The sequence below is a fragment of the Sinocyclocheilus grahami genome, unplaced genomic scaffold (assembly GCF_001515645.1).
Source record: "Sinocyclocheilus grahami isolate Dianchi unplaced genomic scaffold, SAMN03320097.WGS_v1.1 scaffold121.1, whole genome shotgun sequence".
Classification (NCBI taxonomy): domain Eukaryota; kingdom Metazoa; phylum Chordata; class Actinopteri; order Cypriniformes; family Cyprinidae; genus Sinocyclocheilus; species Sinocyclocheilus grahami.
In genome coordinates, this window is record NW_015505300.1 from 1188371 (window position 1) to 1210699 (window position 22329).

Sequence of the window (22329 nt, forward strand, 5' to 3'; positions counted from 1 at the left end):
CGATATATTACACATCAAAATGTTTTATTTGGTTTGCTAACTTTTTACTTATTACTTTAACTTATTACTTTATCCCTCTCTTATCTTTATAAAATTTTAATATTGATCACAAGTATCTACAAATCGCTGCTACTTCTGGAGAAATGAAACCCAAACCTTAAATTTTGGTTAAGTGCAAGAAACCTCATAATGTAATTATGACACATATGAAGTGCTGGTGAGCTGTGACTAACTGTGGTTGAAGATGAATGCGAGATGTGCTGCTAATCTGATGCTTGAGTCATACTGAAACTTCTCCCCTTCATCTCTCACCTATTGTTTTCCATAAACTCCATGTTTGGGGCCAAACCTAAATATTGAGCGTTATTTTTGTGTGTGATAAACCCTGCTTATTTTGCTTTTTTAAATCTTGACCTTTGTTTGATTATATTAGCACAAATGATTTATCTTTTATCAGAAATGGGCGCATGAAGGCGAAATGACGACAGCCGTAAGAGAAATAATGGTAAAAACAATATTTTCGATTCCTTTATTGCTCTTTTGTGAAAATGCACCTTCGTAGTGCCCCTCTTAAACTTACATCAAAAAGATTATTAAAGAATAACATACACATGGGTGGCTAAAAAACACACATACACAGACAGAGTGACATGCACACTGAAAGATATTGAGATTCACAAAGGCATTTGTTCTTTTCACCTTAATGTTCTCAGTGCTTGGAGAACATCCATTTAGAGCGGCTATGAATTATGGTTGCCAGGCAACGGGACAGAGAGCTTGTAGCTGCAGTGGAGAATGAAAGAGCTAGCTGATGGAATTCATTTTCTCTCAGCATTAGCCTGTTGGAGCTGCTTTCTCTGGTGGAACAGAGAGTGCATTTATGTGCCTCTTACATTTTGCATTCATTTTATAGGTCTCAGAGTTTGCATTGTTTAGCCAGCAGAGATAGTTGAGTGAAATGTGCTTCACCTTACAAAGTATTAGATTAAAAGGAAAATGATCTCTTAAGGTTTCACCGTCCCTGCTCGTTCCATTAAAAATAATGAAAGTAAATGCCGCGCAATGGCTAAATGGATCCCCTAGTTCTGAGAAACGGGGAAGGCTTCTTTTTAAACATATAATGTGAGAGATGAGATCTCATCGGGCCGTTCTGATGAGCTCTGTGATTCGCATAAAATGCAACTAATTTATTGGAAATGCTCAGGTAAGGTTTGCTTTCCAGAAAGCCACATGTCTGCTTAAATAAGCACAAGTTGATGTGTGTAAAATGTGCAAATCTAAACAGAGCTGACAGCGGAGGAGAGAGAGAGGGCGTGAGTGGTAAAGAGCTGAGAGATCGTCCATCATCAGCGCAAAAGCCACTAAATCCTTATCCAGCAGTGGCCTAAATTTAAAAAAAGGAGCAGTAATGGATATGAATCTCCATTTATTGTAAATTTGCAGCAAAGAATACAGTTTGCAGCACACTGCAAAACAGGCACATTTGAGACCTTGAAAGTGCAGTGTGACAAGCCACTTCTGTTAGGCTGCTTTCGCATAGATCATTTACAGTGAAGTTTAATAAGAGACAGGTATTTGCATGCGGTCGTGTAAAATTCAAGCGAGAGCAATTAAACTCTGACATGTCCAAATGACAGATGGTGTAATACGGCTTTAAGCTTTTATACTCCAAATTACCTATGTACTCCTGCATGTCATAAATATTGGGTGTTTTCTTTCGCGTAGACTGTGACAAGCTATTATTACCAAAAAAATAAATAATAATAACAGCGATTTTAAAGCGGATTAACTCGAGAGGAAAGAAATTAATAGCTAAGATTATGCCAGAATATATTTCAAATTCATTCTAATGATCAAAAGGGTAAACAAAAAGCCAGTGTGTCTTTTAGCTTATAAAGATCTACAGTAACACAAGGACATGAAATACACCCTCATTACTCTGCCTGAAAAAAAGTCCTTATCATTGGGCTGTGGTTTTATTACCCTGAGCAAACAATTGGCTCTGATCTAGTCCAGCACTTAAGCTATTTATACCTTTTTAATGGAAACAGAAGGACATGAAAGTGCCCCTGAAGTGACAGCCGGAGTAAAGTAGACATTATTTTCCTCCCTTTAAAATGTCATTGGACTCCATGGAAATCTGGGGTTCTCTCGTCCCTTTCATACGTCTCTGTCGCACACTATAGGCACTATAGGAAGATAAGCATGCAAATAGTCTCCTACTGTACATGTGATTACAGTTTGCCCTGTGATTTAAAGGAAATTGATATCAAATGAGTATAACCTCCTTTGCAACACGGGTCAGTGGATCTGATGAAAAAACTGGCAGCCCAGGCAGCCATTTGTTATTTAAAACTTAAAATGTGCAGAACAGGCTACCTTTAGGGCTTTTGTCTGTGACCTTGTCACGTGACCTCTATTCATCCCTGGCAAGCCTTTGTCCTCTGTGTAGTGGAGATTAATGGTGAGCTCAGATAATAAATACCATCACAACCTCACTCTGACAAACGCGATTTGAGTTTTTTTCAGCAGCCATGTTGATCCTCTTGCCGTAAAGTTTTATTCGTTGGGAAATTTCGCTTGTTATTGCAGCATGACTAAACAATTTGTCTTTGATTGCACTCTTAGTTACTGCCAGACAGCTTGTCCTGCCTCTAAGTTTTGTTTTACCAAGAAATAGAAAGGTGACCTTTATCAGCATGCGTGGTTTTAAGTTGAAATGTGTTTTCTACTCAAAACTGACCACATTGTCTTATTACCCACACAAGGTGGTGATTTGAGTTTTTTTCAGCAGCCATGTTGATCCTCTTGCCGTAAAGTTTTATTCGTTGGGAAATTTTGCTTGTTATTGCAGCATGACTAAACAATTTGTCTTTGATTGCACTCTTAGTTACTGCCAGACAGCTTGTCCTGCCTCTAAGTTTTGTTTTACCAAGAAATAGAAAGGTGACCTTTATCAGCATGCGTGGTTTTAAGTTGAAATGTGTTTTCTACTCAAAACTGACCACATTGTCTTATTACCCACACAAGGTGGGTATTGTCTGGTTAAATAACAGAAAAAGTCCCCCTCAAGAAAATACAGATGTTTCAAAAGAAATCGAGTGGGAAGGGGTATAATACAGAAAACACCGAGCGTATTAATGAGGTGTGTGTGATGGTGAACGCATTTCGCTGAAAAATGAAACTTCCTCCTGTCCATTAACATTGTAATGGTTAAACCCCCTGAAAAGTTGAACAGTTTTCCACTGCAATCTTTTTTTTTTCCAGCCATTTCATGAGAACTTGACATTTTCACCAGTGTCAGTTTATGATTAGTCAGTTAACCGCTAAAACCACACGGATTGGAGAATTTCCTCGCTATTGCTGTGTAATGTTGTCATGTCTTTAGTCCTTTACATCCAATCAACTGCTTTCAGATACATGCTGAATTCTCGGAAATGAATAGTTTTTCTGATGCTCCATGACATGACATAAAAAAACGCTTTCAAGTATTTAACTGATTAATCAAGTTAAACATATGAAAGTCTTATTGTTGGCTAAAAATTAAAGCAGAAATTCATTTTTTAAATTAAACAGTATAAGTAAAAATATATACAGTATCACTTAATTGAAATAAAAAAATGTAGTTAAAAAATGTATAAAAAATTTATTTAAAAAAAGCACTGGCAACCATCCAGAACACCCTAGTATCATGGCAGTGACTTAAGCATCACTCAACATATTGTGTGGATGGCACAACATGTAATGCATTTTTAAATATTAGACACTGCATTTCCCTGTGTGACTGTCAATGTCTGACAGTATGAAATATGTTAAATCTTTGCATTAGCATTATTCAGTGCTCTCACAGGCTCTCTTCGAAATAAGAGATGTTAGAAAGCAATTTCAGAATGTTTTGAGTAATGAGGTCCAGTGTGTCTGAAGTGTTCATGCGGGGAGGGAGACATATAGTCACCTGTCCTTCAGAGAAATGCCCGTGGCTTCAAACCCCAAAGCTCCACCTGTCGGGGGCATTGTGTTGCATACAATGGTGGGCGTGGGGTACATTTCAGGTCACCTGTTGCTTCAGACAGTATCAGGTGACGGACTACAGCTACAGGGCTTGTCCTTGTCGGAAGTGATTTATCCCCCAGATACAGTGTACAAAAGCAATGTTTCTACACTCTGCTACAGACTACACTCTTAAAAATAAAGGTGCTTCACGATGCCATAGAAGAACCTTTTTGTCTAAATGGTTCCATAAAGAATCTTTAACATCTGAAGAACCTTTCTATTTCACAAAAGGTTCTTTGTGGCGAAATAAGGTTCTTCAGATTACAAAAACGCAAGAAAGAGATGGTTCTTTAAAGAACCTTTGACTGAATGGTTCTTTGTGGAACCAAAAATGGTTCTTCTATGGCATCGCTTGAAGAACCTTTTGAAGCACCTTTATTTTTAAGAGTGTAGCATTCACTGCAGCAGGATGGTGAAAATCCAAACCAGTCATAAGGTATGGATGGAGACATTAGTGCTAGTTAACACTTGGATTATGCTTGTATGCATAGGTAGACCTTTAAGGGATTTCTATTGTAACAGTTCTGTTTAGCTGAGGTTAGTTTTAATAAGAATATAACTTTTTACTTTGTAAAAGAATATTTCAGGTTCAGTACAAGTTAAGCTTAATCAACAACTTTTGTGACATAATGTTGATTACCAAAAATAAACAAATAAATAAATAAATTTGTTATATTCTTAAAAATTATTTAAAAAAGGATTACAGTGAGTCACTTGCAATGGAAGTGAATGGGACCAATTCGCATATGTTAAAATACTCAATGTTTCATTAGTATAGGCACAAGGAATAAACAGCATGATCTTAATGTGAAGAAATCACAATTTTATCATTTTACAACTTCATCGCCATGGCTATGTAATTTCATAAATCCTAAATCCTTAAAATGATAATTATGATTTAAACAACTTTACAGCTCAAACAATGCAGTTTTAACAGAAAAATTTATATAAGTGCTTTTGAAGTGTATATATATATATATATATATATATATACTTCAAAAGCACTTACATAAATGTTCAATGTTATAAGAAATATGGGTATGTGAACTGTTTTCATCCGATACCGAAAGTACTGAAATAACTTTATTTCTTTCTCAAAACATTTTTCTTCATTTGAGAACATTTTCAAATGTTTCTCATATTGTTTCATTGGAAGACACTGTGCAAAGATGAAAATTACTGTGCTTTTGAATCAACATTTCTGACTATTTTAATCATTTAATTATTCATTTCTATGAAACAGTTCAATAAAATTAACCTGGAAAGCATTATTTTCCTGACTGGCAAGTATGTCAGTTATATTTCCCAGAAAAGCTAACCAAGGCATGAAACATTTAGCTTGTAAGAAATTAAGAATATATATTTAAGAAAACAGTAGTCAAGTTGATTTTGCTACAACATTATGCTACAAACTTTAATTCAACTGACAGACTTTCACCTTGCAACCAACAGAATGGCTTGAGGTTCAGTTTATTTGAAAGATTTATTTGGAAATCTAGGTATTTTTGTTTTAAATGAAGTTTTATTTTAATATTCCAGATGCAGCAAATGGTCAACTCAGACTCACGTTACGGTGGCCATCCTCAGGTGGACACGCTCAGACCCAGGGTCCAACCTGGCATGGTTCCTCAAGGTCATCTGACCACTATCAACCAATCACAACTCAATACTCAGCTGGGTCTGAATAACAACAATGGCACCCATGGATCCCCATCTCCACCAGAGAGCAAGTCAGCCACACCCTCCCCCTCCAGCTCCGTGCATGAGGACGATGCAGATGATGCTGCCAAGGTGAGAGAGAGAGTGTGTTTCCCATTCTATGATCTCATGAATATAAAAGCTTATCTTCCTCACACACACACGGTCACATAGACTATTTTATGCACTGTGGCAAAATAGAGTGTATTAAAAGGAATGAGTCACTGCTGACCTTTCAGCAAGTTGTTCTGCCATGTTTCCTTAAACATAGATTTGCTAAGACACTGATCTGCCTCAAGTCTGTTCTTCACAGCCAAAATACCGCACATTTTCTCCAAAACTCACATCAGTACTGATCCTCTGGAAAGTGTGGTCGTTTATGTGCTCTGCTAAGATATTTTTGTGTCTTGTTTCCTAACATAGAAGACACGGCTCAGCATTAAAATGTCCAAATTACACAATTACGAGCTACTTGTGTTTATATGAAGTGACACATTCTGAAATTTCAGTCACTTAAATTAAAATGTCATGGAAATGTTTATAGTTAGGATTGTTATGATTATGAAGCTTTAGGCTGGTGACTAATTTTAATCATAAAAGTAATTAAATTAATTGTCTGTTTAGATCATTTAACAGTCACAGTGTTAAAGTGTAAACTTAACATATATACACCTTAAGAAATACATTTTCACACTGAACATTTTGTGATTTAGTTTAAAGCTTTCTAATAAATATTTAATATTTAGATGTATTTAAACTATTAAAATGGCGTATATAATAGTTTATATATACTGTATATCTATAATAAAATATTTTATTTGTCATTTTTTAATGCAAAAATTACTAGTAAAATATGCATTTTATAGTATTTCTACATGCACTTAAAATTCCCTTATTTGGTTAGGCATATCTTTTAAAGTGAACAGATCAGCAAACTCAGATAAACAGGCGATTATGTCAATCACAACGCCCTATGGCTGCTGCATATTAAAAATAATATTTCATTGTCTAGAAATTGTTCTTTGCAACTGCAGGCTTTACATAAATAGTTATCCAGTGATCACAAACAACTGCAAACGTCATGGAAAATTATGGGTGAAAATGCGTGGGAACCCGGTATATACGAATAATGCACGATAGTCATTAAAATTTAAAAAACAGCTCCAGGCTTTGGAGACATGGTTCACTAACTAGCTTTAGGAAGTTGATTCATTCATAAAGCTGTTATTATGGCTTAATCTCATTGGATATCTATTGTTTACTCCTCGTTTTTCAGGTGAATGGGGCAGAGAAGAGAGCAGCCACAGACATGGCCAAGAAGCCCAAAACCCCCAAGAAGAAGAAGAAGAAAGACCCCAATGAGCCTCAGAAGCCAGTGTCAGCCTACGCCCTGTTCTTCAGAGACACACAGGCAGCTATAAAAGGCCAAAATCCTAATGCCACATTTGGGGAGGTTTCCAAAATAGTGGCCTCCATGTGGGACGGTCTGGGCGAGGAACAGAAACAGGTGACCTTCTCTCTTTAATAAACCTTGCTCATGTGCAAATGTAAAAATTTTTCCTTTATCTTATTGCAATCTTGTGGCTGACTCATAAAGACTGAGGTAATACAGCAGGAATTAGATTACTGTGTTTCTATACACGCAGCACATGTTTTCTTTATTAGCTAAGGTATTATCTACAATATATACAATAGTATATCCACATAAAGATTCGTTATAACAGCGGATGCAATGATGCACATGTTGGTCAGAACATTTGTTGATTTCCCCTTGTGCAATCGGAGAATAACATTGCCTCCGCAGTGGTGTTGTGGTCTAACATCAGCATGGGTGTGCATGTAGGGGAAGTCTTAAAGTCAGGTGTGAAAACAGTGCAATATATGAGATTTTTTTTATTATTATTGGAACATAACAAACAAAGGTTTTGTGGGGTCTGCTAGTCGCTTTATCAAGTTTCGGTACACATTTGGCATGAATACAGTCTGTAATGTAGTATGCTACAGCATTGTTGTTTTCAGCATTTTTTATTGTATTCTGAAAAGGTTTTAAAGTTGCTTTTCAAGTTACTTAAGACTATTTGAAATTAATAGTCCATCATTAATAGTTCAGTACTTAAAACATTTCAAGAAACTAAAACAAAAAATGCATAGTTTATCCCAAAATTACTAAACAATACAAAGTAAGATATTTTGAAGTACATTTCAGCTGTTTTTTTGTTCATGTAATGAAAGTCAATAGGGTCCAAAACAACACTGGAACCCACTGACTTTAACTGTATGGACAAAAAAACAGTGAAACAAAATATCGGCTTTTGTGTTCCACAAAAGATAGAAAGACAGAATTGGAATGACAAAAGGATTTTCAGTTTGAGTACTTTTAAGGTACACATTAGATCATGCAGTCAAAAAACAATTACTTTTCATTTGCTCTGCATTACAACAAATGTGTATGTCAAAGTGTTATATTAGCACTTATGTAGTACAGTAAATACCCTTGAAATGTTTAATATCCTCATTAAGGTTCCTTTTCAGATTGAAAGCAGTGACGATAAAAAGGATTAGCACTTATGTTAACACCTAGACTGTTTTTTAGGTGTGAAGAATGACATGACTACGAAAGCTGCTTCTGATTTCAGAATAAACACAACTGAAAGTACCCATTTCTCTCACCAAAGCCAACAGAGAGCATCTACAGTCATAAAAAGCTGTTTTCTTTTTTGTAATCATTTATTTTGTGCTCTTTTCACTATGTAAAACACTCAGCCGGTGAAGCTGATGAAAACGCTTAAAAGTACTTTTACTCAGGAGAGGATGTTTGCCTGATAAAAGAACATCATGTCTCTCTGCCGTTTTTTTTTCTTTCTCTATCTCTCTTCTTCTGTTGTCTTTTTTAGTAGAGGTCTATTGGTTGAGGTTATAACAGCACAGATGTATTGATGGGCAAATAATTACACATATGCCTCAACTGAAAGAATTATGGGAAATATGGACAGTCCATAAAGGCAGAAGAACAAGCGATGGATAAAGTGGGCTGCACTTAAGCACCATTTCAGTGCTCCACCAACAATTACGCATTATGGCTCATAAATGGACTGCCATTAGATCCCATTTCTAAGAATAATTGTGCACAGGAACATGAAGAACAGCTTTTCTTTCTCTATCTCTCTTCTTCTGTTGTCTTTTTTAGTAGAGGTCTATTGGTTGAGGTTATAACAGCACAGATGTATTGATGGGCAAATAATTACACATATGCCTCAGCTGAAAGAATTATGGGAAATATGGACAGTCCATAAAGGCAGAAGAACAAGCGATGGATAAAGTGGGCTGCACTTAAGCACCATTTCAGTGCTCCACCAACAATTACGCATTATGGCTCATAAATGGACTGCCATTAGATCCCATTTCTAAGAATAATTGTGCACAGGAACATGAAGAACAGCTTTGGCCTCTTAATATATATTTTTTTCTTTGTTTGTTTATTTTATCATGGCAGATGTACAAGAAAAAAACAGAAACCGCAAAGAAGGAGTACCTCAAACAGCTGGCTGCATACAGAGCGAGCCTTGTGTCTCAGGTAAATGACTCTGGGCTATGGATATGGGTACATGCTTTAAAACAGTGACGTTTAAGAAGGGACATTTCGAGATGTTCCTGTTTGGCAGTTTAGAGATGTTTTTGAGACGGCTTGAGTAATAAATAGACTCCCTTTGCACGCCTAAATGGAAAAATTATGAAGAAGCCGTGAAAAAAAAAATCTCATGCTATCGTAGCTTGCAAGAAATCCTATATTTAATATATATAATGTGTTGCAACATTTAAGGCATGCAACCTGAATGGAAATATTACAAGCAGGATTGAGCGGAACATACAGAGAAATCTAATATTAAATATATATTTGTATTTTATATATATTTTATATACAAATCTAAATCTACAAATTAATATATATTTTATGTATTTGAAATTGATCAAATCTGTACATTCATATAATTTATTTTATATATATTTTAAAATAAATATTTATTAGTATAGTATATACAAATACATTTTAAAAGAACATTTAGGTCATACAACATTCATCAGGCATTTAAAAAGCAGAGAATGACACAAAGCAGTGCTTCAAATTTCTTGATTAATCCAAAGAAGCGTGTTTAACATTTATGCAACCAACAACTAAAACACTTCTTTAACTTTCTCTAGAGCTACAATGACCTAGGCGATGTGAAGGCATCACAGGCCTCTCACATGCTCGGACCCAAGCCACCAGTTTTCTCCGGGGCAGGCCAGTCTCACCCAGGTCTCTACATGGCTCCTCCGTACCACCAGCAGCCAGGAATCAGTCCCCACCTGCCCCCGATGCAGCCAGGCCTAGCCCGAGGTGGTGCATCCCGGCCCAATGCTCCCATGCCAGGAGCGGTGAGCATGGGCAGCATGACGGGCTCGTCCCCCCCTCCGCTGCAGATCAGCCCCCCCTTACACCAGCACCTCAGTCTCCACCAGCAACAACAGCAGCTCAGCAGCCACCCGCTGCCCATGCACTCCCCATCCATGGCCCAGGTGAGACATATACTGATAGTTTTCACAATCAGTAATGTACTTCTTTCATTTTAGATAATTTTGAGTCAAGACTTGTATATTTAAAATAAGTTCCTATATATACACAATACCATTCAAAAGAAAGAAAGAAACTGAAAGAAATTCATAACTATACTCAGCAAAGATGTAATAAATTGCACAAAAGTGACAGTAATGACATTTATATAAAATAATTCTATTTTAAATAAATGCTGAACGTTCTTCTGAACTTTCTAGTCATCAAAGAAAAAAGTAGCACTGCATCCAGAAAAATATTAATCAGGACAACTGTTTTTAAAATGAATAATAATAAGAAATGTTTTTGAGCACCAAATCAGCATATTACAATGATTTCTGAAGGATCACGTGACACTGAAGACTGGAGTAATGGCTTCTGAATAAATTCCATTGTAAAAGAGGAAACAGTTATTTTAAATTGTAGTAATATTTCAAAATATGACTGTTTTTACTGTATTTATTTATCAAATAAGCACAGCCTTGGTGAGCATAAACTTTTAATAATTTTCATAAGTGTGGGTCAGTAAGGTAGATTTAGTCTTAAAAAGCTACATTTAATGTAAAAATATATTTATCTAATATATTCAGTTAACTTTTTGATTGTAAACATTCAAAAACATAAATATTTAAATTAATACTTTCTAACAAACTTAAAATCAGCATGAAATTGACTTCATTTAATTTAATTAATCTAAATTGACCTCAGTTTAATTGATAAATGCTGTATAATATCTTGGACTTCATGTGAACGGTTCACCCAAACCAAGGACCGCTCATATAGAGAGCACTTTTCACCATCCAATCAATTCCTAATGGATAGCATCAAGCCCCTCCCTTTATTTTAATTTTTATTTTAATGTGAAATATATCACATTCTGAAGCTAAAATAGGTTGCGAACTCTATTTCATGTTGAATTTAATCAAGACAGACATTAGCGGTCTTTTCACTGTTAAAAGCAAGACCAAAAAGAGGCAAGACAGACACCAGGCAAGGCCAATTAAAGGATCTGTTCCCCCACCAATCTATTTTCCATAAACCTCTCCGAGAACCCGCCTTGTCGGATTCTTCTCCAATTTCCATTATACATTATCATGGAACAGATAGTGAAGCATATATGTGTGTGTATGAATTTGAAAGTGGAGGAAGTGCTGTTTATGCAGCAGATGCAGCACCGTTTCATTTTTCATCATTTCCGGCCCCTTCAGCCTATCTCTCGCACCGGCGAATGAGGTCAAGAGAGGAACCATTCATATCTGCCAGCTTGTTTTATGTCCACGCCGAGCAAAAATTCCCAGCATATCACACAGACAGATTTTCAATTTTCTTTCTGTAATAAACAGATGCATTAGGATTTGGATGTGACTTATGGTTTCACAAAAAAAAACTCACATTGAGATTGATGAATACATCAGTGTGGAAGACAAACCCCTCAGCTATCTGATGAAAACAGTTTTTCAGACTGGGCCGAAGGAAATGAAATTAGTTCTCTGCTAAAGTGTATAGGAGGAGAAGGCTGGTTTTTGAGGACGTAGACAACAAAAAGCAAAGCAAAGAAAGCAAATAAAGCCTCTACACATTCACACACACACACAAAAAAATCGAAATAAAGAGAAAACGACCTCTTTTGAAATAACATTCACTGTGTTTATTGCCTCTCCTGCTTTAACGTGGGAGGAGGAAGAGCCCTACGTTAAAACTCAGCCTCATTATTAGCATCAGTGCTATTTAAACCCTCGTTCCTCTAATAGAGATCTCAAGCAAGAGGTGGTTAAAGAGAGGTTTGAAGCCCAAGTCTTCTTAAGCACTCGCGGTGATGGCGAGAACACCGTTAAGAGTTCGTGTTGAAGGTCTCAATAGCCTTGAGTTGCGCTGGAACTTCAGTGGGATTGAGATGAGGTTGTAATAAGGTCCTAATGAATAGCACCCTTGTGCCTGGAAGCTCTTTAAGAGATGAGCATCAGCTGGGAGGCAGGACTGACTGGTGCTGGAGAGAAGGAGAGGGCGGAGAATCACATTGTCTTGGGGTAAACAGGGATTAGCTTCATAAAGAGAGATGAATCAGGTGGTCAGGAGAACAGGTGACATGCTATCCAATGACAGCAGTTTAATCTTTCACCGCGTTGATGTTGAGTGACGAGCTGTTTGTGTTTGAATTGTGTTTTTTGGTAGGAATCATTAAGGAAATACATGGCAACGTATAGATTCCATCAAGGACGAAACCGAAAAACATATTTCCAATTCAAACTGTTGCTGCAAAAGTTCGCCATTCACATCTGAATATGAAAGGCCTATTGTTGTAAGTTTCTCTTCCTGTGCCCGCTGGGAATTCTGGGAAATGTTGTATTTAAAAGAGCAACTGCTCGATTGAATTTCATGTGCTTCTTTTTTATCACTCCTCGGCAGGAAAATTAACTATTGCTGTGGATGATCATCGTCGTAAGGCAAAAAAAAGTGTCTTAATTTTCATGCAGATTATAGTGTGAATTTGTCTGAAGTCCAATTTTAGATTACCACAGGGCTCCTTGTATGGCTGTGTCAATCTTTTGGAGGAGAGTACGAATGCTTAAACTTGGCTTTTCTCTCCTCGGTTTGGGGAGTTCTTAAGCCTGTTCCACAGATCCTGCCTTTATGGGAGAATTTTTAAATCCAAAGAGGAGTAATAATCCTCATTCATTTTTGCATATTTTTGGAGAGCAAACACAAACGCGCAGTTCAACTTTTTCGGTGAGCCGAGGCGGGCTGGGGGGAGGTGGGGCGGTGTTGGGGGGGGGGAGGGGGGGGGACACAAAGGGGCAGATGGGGGCTACCCCTGACTACTGCGGCAATGGGTGAGCGGACACTAGCGAAATCAATCACTATCATTCAGGAAAAAAAGCTAATTTCTGCGACAGCCATTTTGACTCGTTCGTATTTCCCTCCACAGAAATCTGCAGAGGGACAAAGCCCTGTACCTGACCTGATCGACATGTCCAACCGCACGCTCCTTCACGCTCACAGGACCAAGGCAGTTCCTCATCCCAGTACAGCTATTCAGGGCCTGTTTGTTCAGGCCTTATTTTAGACTAGACACAATCCACGCATCAGCAAACCAACGTTTGAATGTTTTCTTTCTCATGGCTCACACTTTAGTGCACCCTACCGTGGTGGCTTTGGAATTTGTATCTCCTTCTAGCTTCTGACATTCAGACATTTTGGATCTTTAAAATAGAGTTTAAATCATTGAAAGCATGAACATGTAAATTGTATGCTAAAATTAGTTTAAATGCAATCACCTCTCTAATTATATTGACTTTTAACGCCCTTCTATTGTTCCGCATCCTCGTTGCGTACCTAATAAGAGGCCGTGTATGGAAACCCCCTGTAGACATGTGTTTTATTGGAGATTGCTCATGGTTTTTAAGAAGTTGCGAAGGTCAATTTGCCTCGCAGGAAGGTTGTGTCAATCCATCAGTTTCTAAGCACTTACCGCTGCGTGTCAGAGACTCCAAGCTCTCGCTGACAAACGGCGGAACGAAAACCAAAACAGAACTTGTACAAAGAAGAAAATCACAATCCGCAAAAAGAAAAGAAAAACAAAAAGCCACAAAAAAAGAATGCAGATGATATGACTCCTGCGTCTCACCCCACTCCTCTTTCTCGTCGTATCATTCTTCCTCTCTGTAATGATCTTTTCTAGTCAACTGCCTTAGAAACAGAGTTCTGTTGTAAGTATAAAACAGTCGCTCATAGGAACGTTATAAATGGCCGGACGGGTTGTTTCACGCAGCCCTCGTTTCAAGCTGTAAATAGAATCTGTGTTACTCCTAGAGTATAAGAATTCAACTTTTTTTTCTAGTAACAATGTGATTTTGAATTGGACCACACCAGTTCGTTTAAAACTCGAAAAGGGAGAATTAGCCAAGAGGGCTAAGTTCTTGGCAGCGGAAGTCGCTGTTGATTAGACCGACAAAAGAGACTAAAAAAGTATTCTTTTCCCAAGTTTAAGAACGTAAAGGTTGATGGCATCAACCAGCGAGGTAGCATGAAATGATTCATTAAGGAAAGTACTAAAGAAAAGTTTATTTTGTATTACGCAAAATACTTCTTTTGTATCACTTCTGGCATATTGATTAATGTCATCCAAACTATGTGTATGAAACTGTCAGATGCTTATATGGTGTTAATTAGAAGAAACAGTGGCAGATTGGAGAGTTGCTGTATAACCCTGGCATATGGCTGATCATTTACTATTCCTCTACACTGTGTCTATATGAGATCTTTTTATGGTACTTGTTTGCGCCTATTTATGAAGGAAAAAAATAACTGTAGGTGTTTTTTGAGTAATTATGTTAGAGTTCCAGGGATGTTTTTCTGTTCATTTGTTTTGACAGAATTGATCCAGGCAACAATGTGAATAATTCCTATTTAGTTTTTATTGTGTTTGAAAATAAATAAAGGCAAACCTGCATTTTTGTGCAGTAATTAATCAACGAGTGTCACGAGTGTTTCATTACGAGGAATTCAGGGCAAAATATTTGTATTGAATGTTATTTGAAACATTTATAACCTCATAATTCCTCTGCCAGGAAAAAGGTCAAGCTTAAGTTTATGTATAATGAACACTAATTCACTTTCACACTCATATCTCATATCTGGGTCACAGTGTTGTTGATGCAGAGTGTAATAATAACAATCCATTTTCCAACCATGAACACAGCACAAATAAACCTCCCAATGTCAAGAGCACATTCCTGCCCTGCCATACAGCTGCCTAAGACTGATTTTTCTAAGGTTTTTACATATTGATCTCCCTCGAAAAGGTGCTTACTTCGTGTCATTTAAGTCATTGTTTTCCTAAAGTCCCCATTATACATAGAAATAACAGTAATCTAATGGTACATCAGAATTTTGTCCTATTTATGTCAATGTTCCCAAAACTATTTATATAGTTATTTATATTGTCAGGAGAAATACTTTGTTGTATGCTATATAGTTATCTATATAACATCCAACAAAGTATCTCTCCTGACAATATCATCCACCACTCAAAATGAACAGACCTAAAATAGTAGGTTAATTATTTAGACTTGTTCAAAAATTCTGGATTGTGAAAGTACAAATCATAAAACAATTATGTACAGCCTAGAGTGTTTTTGTTAGTTGTAGTTTGAGGTAAAGCAAGGTCAAAGTTAGGTTCTGTAAACAGAAATGAATTTCCTTATGACCTAAAACCCTATTTGGACAATGTGTGCCTTAATGGACTTTGTATAGGAGTGTCACTAGAAGCTAAAGACATATTAATACACTATAATCTTTATTATGACTGCCTTGCTGTTTTTGAAAACGACAGCTCCTTGGCATGGAGTTCATGTTTAGTGATGGGGAAATATTGCCATCTAGTGGCCAAAGGCAGAATAGCAGCGGGCCTATGGCGTGATCTCTGGCGAGGCGACAAATGCTAATATTATTCATATATGATTTCCCATTAAAAGATGATTCATATTCCAGTTAAACCTGATTTAACGACAGGTAAACGTTCGGTATGAGTAACAATGTGATTTACCAAGGTGACTCTGCGGAGCTAACAGATGGAGCAATAGGTGACTAATGTTACTCTGTACTGATCCTTATCACTTCATCCAAAACAAAGAGTTAAAGAAAGAAAAACAGAAATCCACCCCCTGAAACCACCCTTTCCTACTTGCTCACTGTCCAAAAACAGTTGATAAAGTGTCCAAGCACCAAAAATGAAAAGAAAAGAGTAAACAGCTGTATGTTTTGCCTTTAATTGAAATCCTTAACTACCTTTAACTCCCCTGATCAGAGCTATAATGTAAACTACCAGCACTTTGTTTCTCTGTGAAAAGACTGGCAATAAACACACAAACTGAAGATCTGTTAAAGGGATAGTTCACCCAAAAATAATTTACTCATCCTCCACTTGTTCCAAACCTGTGTGACTTCCTTTTTTCTGCTGAACACAAAAGAAGATATTTCAAAGAACGTATCCAAACAGCTGATGGTCCCCATTTACTTCTAGAGTTATTTTCCCATATCATGGAAGTCAATGAGGAACATCAGCTGTATTCTTTAAAGACAGAAATTCATGCAGCTTTGGAAGAACTTGAGGTTGAGTAAATGATGACAGAATTTTCATATTTGGGTGAAATATGTCTTTAATGCTTATTCATGGTTCCCTGACTCTTCATAAAAACGAACAAGTTAAAGCACTGAGAAGCCAAATCTGCCAAGCTTACAAATTAGAAGGGCTGAATCCTAATTCACCTACTTCCACTAATTACAAACTGCACATACTTAAAAGGAAAAGTATTTTTTCAGTATGTATGATCATGATGAGACCATTTAAAATACATCTGTGTGTTCCCTACTCTAATACAAGCGGTTGTGGGCAATATTAAAAAGCATGAAAACACACACACACACACACACACACAAACCCCGATATTGTATGGCAATCATGCAGCTTTGACATAGTATTTTTACAATATTGTTGTTTTGGACATACTAATCCTAATCTTGTGTGCTTCAAAGCAGGCTCAGTCTCAGGAAACAGCAAACATCAATTTGTGTCGGCATTACTTACTATTGATATAATTAACAGGAAACATCTAATCAGATCCTGAACAAATATTTACACTATTGTTCATAAGTTTGAGGTCAGTAAAGTCTTTTCATGTTGCTCCATGTCCTCGAGGCTGCATTTATTTGATCAAAAATACAGTAAAAACTGTAATATTGTGAAATACTAATTATTTGTCTTTACTGTCACTTTTGACCAATTAAATGCATCTTTATTGAATAAAAGTATCAATTAAAAAATCTTACTGACCCCAAACTTTTGAACACTGGTGTACCTAATTTAGCATTTATTTAAAAAATGTAAATCATGTTTCCACTAACCGTAGACATAAATACAATTCTTTCTTTTTAAGAAAATGCATAATTTGTCTCCTACTTCAAAACAGATGTGAGTCTTATAGCCTTTAAAAGTTCGGTATTGCAATTATTGCAATTTTGAGGAAAAAAGAATGACAGTTACAGGTTTACATAAATGTGGTAAGATGATACTTCCTTATTAAGGTCATTACTAGTCAATTTTGCCATACCTTCAACCATGAAAGTAACAGACATGCCAAAGCCATTATACTACTAGACTTTACTGTAGTGCTTAAGGAATAGCATTAATTATGAAAACAACTATCATTAGCTTAAATCACAAATGGCACCATGTTCTAAGAATGAGCCAGCAGAGTTTCTGGAAGTGCTGGGTGACTCCAGCAACAGAAACACAACTATGTAGGAAATAAAAGATACCAATTCAACCAGAGTCCATCTCTTGTTGAAAATAATTAATCAGTTTTACTTTTACAACAACAACAAAGTCTGATGTTTTTGATGCCACTGATGCCACTGTTCTGATCTTTATTTGACTGGCTTTGCAAAAGTTTTTTTGATAGCAACCTGTTTGAGCTTGCCCATTGTGTAATCCTGTTGTCCTCACCAATTAATACTGTTGACACTCTACTGAAAAGGGAAAAGGGAGGGCTTGCAGCTGCATATTAAGTCATTTATGTCTTGTTTCAGCAGTGCATGTGTACCAACTTCCACTATTAGAGATAAAAACACTCTGCTTCAAATTCTCTATATGCAGTACCACAATATAACCTTTTCTTTTCATCAGAAGCAACATTGAATTCTCTCATCTGTACGAGTACACAAACCACATGGGCTATAGATAAATGTGATGGCACATTCTACACTCAAAACACTTACTTTACCCCCTAAACTGCTTATGTGGGATACAATTAGAAGCATATTCTTCATAAAACTACTTGTTTATTCAATCTTTGCATGCAATTTAGTGTGTGTTTGTTTGTTTGTGTGTGTGTGTGTGTGTGTGTGTGTGTGTGTGTGTGTGTGTGTGTGTGTGTGCCTAACGTCAGGTTGCTCCAGGGGGCCTGTCACTGTAATTAGTGTACTGAAAATCACTTTTTGTGTGTGTGTGTGTGTGTGTGTGTGTGTGTGTGTGTGTGTGTGTGTGTGTGTGTGTGTGTGTGTGCCTAACCTCAGGTTGCTCCAGGGGGCCTGTCACTGTAATTAGTGTACTGAAAATCACTTTGGATGAAAGCATCTGCTAAATGACAGCTTGATGTTTACTTTCTTACTAACTATAAATCTGAACACAAACACGTTCTTTAACACTGCCTATCAATCCTTAAAGATAACAGATGTAAAAAAAAAAAAAAATGAAAAAGACTGCATATGGAAAACATGTTATTAATACAAACTCCATTTTAATATTAAAAATTGCTAACTAAATGTGAAAACAATTAGTTCATATGTTACAGTGAAAAATGCTGTATTTGAGGATTTCCTGCAAGGTCATACATAGCACAGCATAGCATTTCATTTCAAATACATTTCTAGTAGAAGTGTTCAACATTGATATCAATAATAAATGTTTCTTGAGCACCAAATCAGCATATTAGAATGATTTCTGAAGGATCATCTGGCATTGAAGACTGGAGTAATGATGCTGAAAATTCAGCTTTCAGCCATCACAGGAATACATTTAAAAATATATTCAAATAAAAAACAGCAATTTTACATTTTAATAATATTGCACAATATTAAAATGTTTTTAAAAAAACATTTTACCATCAACCCCAAAACACGTTCTTTAACACTGCCTATCAATCCTTAAAGATAACAGATGTAAAAAAAAAAAAAATGAAAAAGACTGCATATGGAAAACATGTTATTAATACAAACTCCATTTTAATATTAAAAATTGCTAACTAAATGTGAAAACAATTAGTTCATATGTTACAGTGAAAAATGCTGTATTTGAGGATTTCCTGCAAGGTCATACATAGCACAGCATAGCATTTCATTTCAAATACATTTCTAGTAGAAGTGTTCAACATTGATATCAATAATAAATGTTTCTTGAGCACCAAATCAGCATATTAGAATGATTTCTGAAGGATCATCTGGCATTGAAGACTGGAGTAATGATGCTGAAAATTCAGCTTTCAGCCATCACAGGAATACATTTAAAAATATATTCAAATAAAAAACAGCAATTTTACATTTTAATAATATTGCACAATATTAAAATGTTTTTAAAAAAACATTTTACCATCAACCCCAAACTTTTGAACAGTAGTAGAACAGCTACAGGGCTGGCTCTATATTTGCGACTGAAAACTACTGCGTGCGACTATGAAATAATATTTAGGAGCACCTGTGCGACTGACCCGATCAGCATATTTGTGTTTGCGCTGAGGGAGCGTTGAGGAATGTATCACAGACATATCCTCTCATTATAACAAACACAGTGTTGACGGGGTGTAAATAAGAGATTCATTGTGCAGTGTAGAGAGCTTCGTCGATTATAACGCAGCTTTGTGAGATCGGGATAAACTAAGATGAGTGACAGCTTTTAATGATTATTAAGGGAGTTTGCAAATGTGATGTTGATTTAATACAACAGTTCATTAAACAAGAAGTTAATATTAAGTGACTTATATTGTCTGACAACAACACAATTGCCTTATTTTGCTCTATTTCAACAACGAAAATATATATTTTTAAAAAGTAACAGCTGAGCCGCCGCGCATCTCCATTCAAACACAGCGGTGTTTCGTTTATGAATGAACTGCGTTTTAAAATGAATCTAGTGAGTCAATGATTCAATGACCCATTCATAAAGACAGTCACGAACTTCGTTCCTGAATGATTCAGCTGTTCGAACGAATCAATTGAATGAATGATTCAGTGATAAAATTAGTGACTTGACGCTACCTGCTGGCAGTTTTAGTTTCATCTTTTCTGTTATTTAAATCATTTCTATATTCAAAATGTTATATTTAAAACATTAACGATGTTTAAACATTGCGACCTCAGAGCCTCATTAAACGTCTGAAAATACACCTACAAGCCACTTGTGTGTTCTTTTGTGCCATCTCTGTAGCACAAATTTATTTCTTAAATACTGATTTCATTTGATTGGTAACTTATTCTTATTCTACTTCTTTTTCTACTTGTTTTTATTCTGTTGTTTTAATTAGAAATGTTAAAAAGCTTATAAATACATTTTTTGATTTTGACATAAAAGATGACATACTTTTAATAAAGTTAGAAAAATGCCATTACAAAGGTAAAAACTAAATTCCCTATAAATCACTTTAAGGAGTCAACTATCACCTCGTAATGGGAGGGTTCATTTTTTTATCAGAATTTTTGATTACTGATTAGAAGGTGCTCCTAAAGTTTTGACCGTGCTCCTAAATTTTTTAAATTAGGAGCACAAGCGCTCCTAAAAAGAAAAGTATCCGTAGAGCCCTGAGCTAGACTGTTTTTAGTTTAGTTTAGTTTAGTTTTGTAGGGTTAAACTCCATTTCAAACCAACCTCTAATCTAGACCCATGAAATGCTGTCCCATGACTTGATGTAAGCACTAAATCAAAATTCCAGATGTTATGACACCAAAAAACAACAACTTTTGTTATATTATAAAACACTGTAACAGCAGACTATAAGAACTATATTAGTCAGCATAACTCTATCCAAATAATCACCATTTTCCAACTCACTATTGTCATTAAAACATTCATACCAGTACATGGCTGTGGCAAGCAAAAACAAAAGGACAAAACAGTCTGTGGCAGGAGAGACTGATTTTTCTCTTCAAATGTGTAAATCCATTTTTGCAATCATATTCTACTTCACACAGACCATTTTGGTCTCATCTGCATTTTAAATGATCGATCTGTCTCTTCGGGTATTAAAAAAATTCAGGCGAGTAAATCCATTGAACACTAAAAATTGCCAGCCTTTGGCTACAGCAGAAACTTTGCTTCTATATAGTCCATTTCCATATTTGAAGTATTATCCTAAATTACAGTGGCCTTGAGATAACCTTTATGAAGTAGTTAAGATAATATAAAACAATGAACTACTCTTCACTTTTCAGTTACACCCGCCGTATAATTTTTCTATCAATTAATGATACTCCATCCAAATGGCTACAGCCTAAAATGCCTGAAGCTGACATATAATATACAACATGACTGATAATAACCTACAACATCGTGACAGACATTTCCCTTTTATTGTCTTGCACAAACAACTCTAACCCTGTAAAAGGTCACAAGCAAACAACTAATTCAGATGTATTATTTACACTGGCGAACAGCATCTGTCTGCTGACTGTCATCAGATTCTGTGGAAAAGGCAAAAAAATCTCATCTTATCTATCCCTTACTAAATTGCATATAACTCTAAAATTCTTCAGAAATATAATTGAACACATTTCACTATTGCACATCACCTATGAGACCAATAGTTATCACAATCTGAAAATATATCACATAACGCTACCATAAGATGTTGACTCACTGATCTGTGTGAGGCCCATTGTCACCACAGTTGAGTGAAAAATATGATTCTGGAAGTCATAATAATAATAAGCGTTCATATTGAAAACATTTTTCATAATAATGACTGTGATAATAATGAGAAACTTTCTCATAATTGTGACTTAGTTACTCGTAATAATGACTTCTCACAATAATTTTCCCATACAAATGAAATACTATCTCATAATCATGACTTAACATCTCATAATGAGATGCTTTCTCATTAAGATAAAATAATAATGAATGAGCATCTCATAATATTGAGATACATTTTCATAATAATGAAATACTTTCTCGTAATAATGACTTGTCTCATAATAGCGAGATTCTTTCTCATAATAATCACTTAACATCTCATTATAATGAGAAACATTCTTGTAATAATGACTTGATGTGCATATGTGTGTTGAAGAAAAAGATGCTATATGCAAAACTGCATATAAAAAATATAATAGATTATACTTTGTAGATTACACTGACTTCCATTAATGAAAACTTGCCACGTTTATTGTGTTCTCACATTTACACACACGTGCCATCACTCCCTCTTTGAACATGTGTA

General features: G+C 35.9%; 1 protein-coding gene across 1 annotated transcript in view; it reads left to right on the forward strand.

Annotated features, from left to right (window-relative positions):
• Positions 1-14781, forward strand: part of LOC107589884 (thymocyte selection-associated high mobility group box protein TOX-like) — a 56123-nt gene extending 41342 nt beyond the window's left edge. Inside the window, exons 5-10 of the mRNA XM_016278459.1 lie at positions 5593-5844; positions 7028-7258; positions 9245-9325; positions 9952-10308; positions 13040-13173; positions 13269-14781. Coding sequence (XP_016133945.1) covers positions 5593-5844; positions 7028-7258; positions 9245-9325; positions 9952-10308; positions 13040-13173; positions 13269-13305 — 1092 coding nt within the window. The 3' untranslated portion in view covers positions 13306-14781. The remainder of the gene's footprint in view (positions 1-5592; positions 5845-7027; positions 7259-9244; positions 9326-9951; positions 10309-13039; positions 13174-13268) is intronic.
• The last annotated feature ends 7548 nt before the right edge of the window (positions 14782-22329 follow it).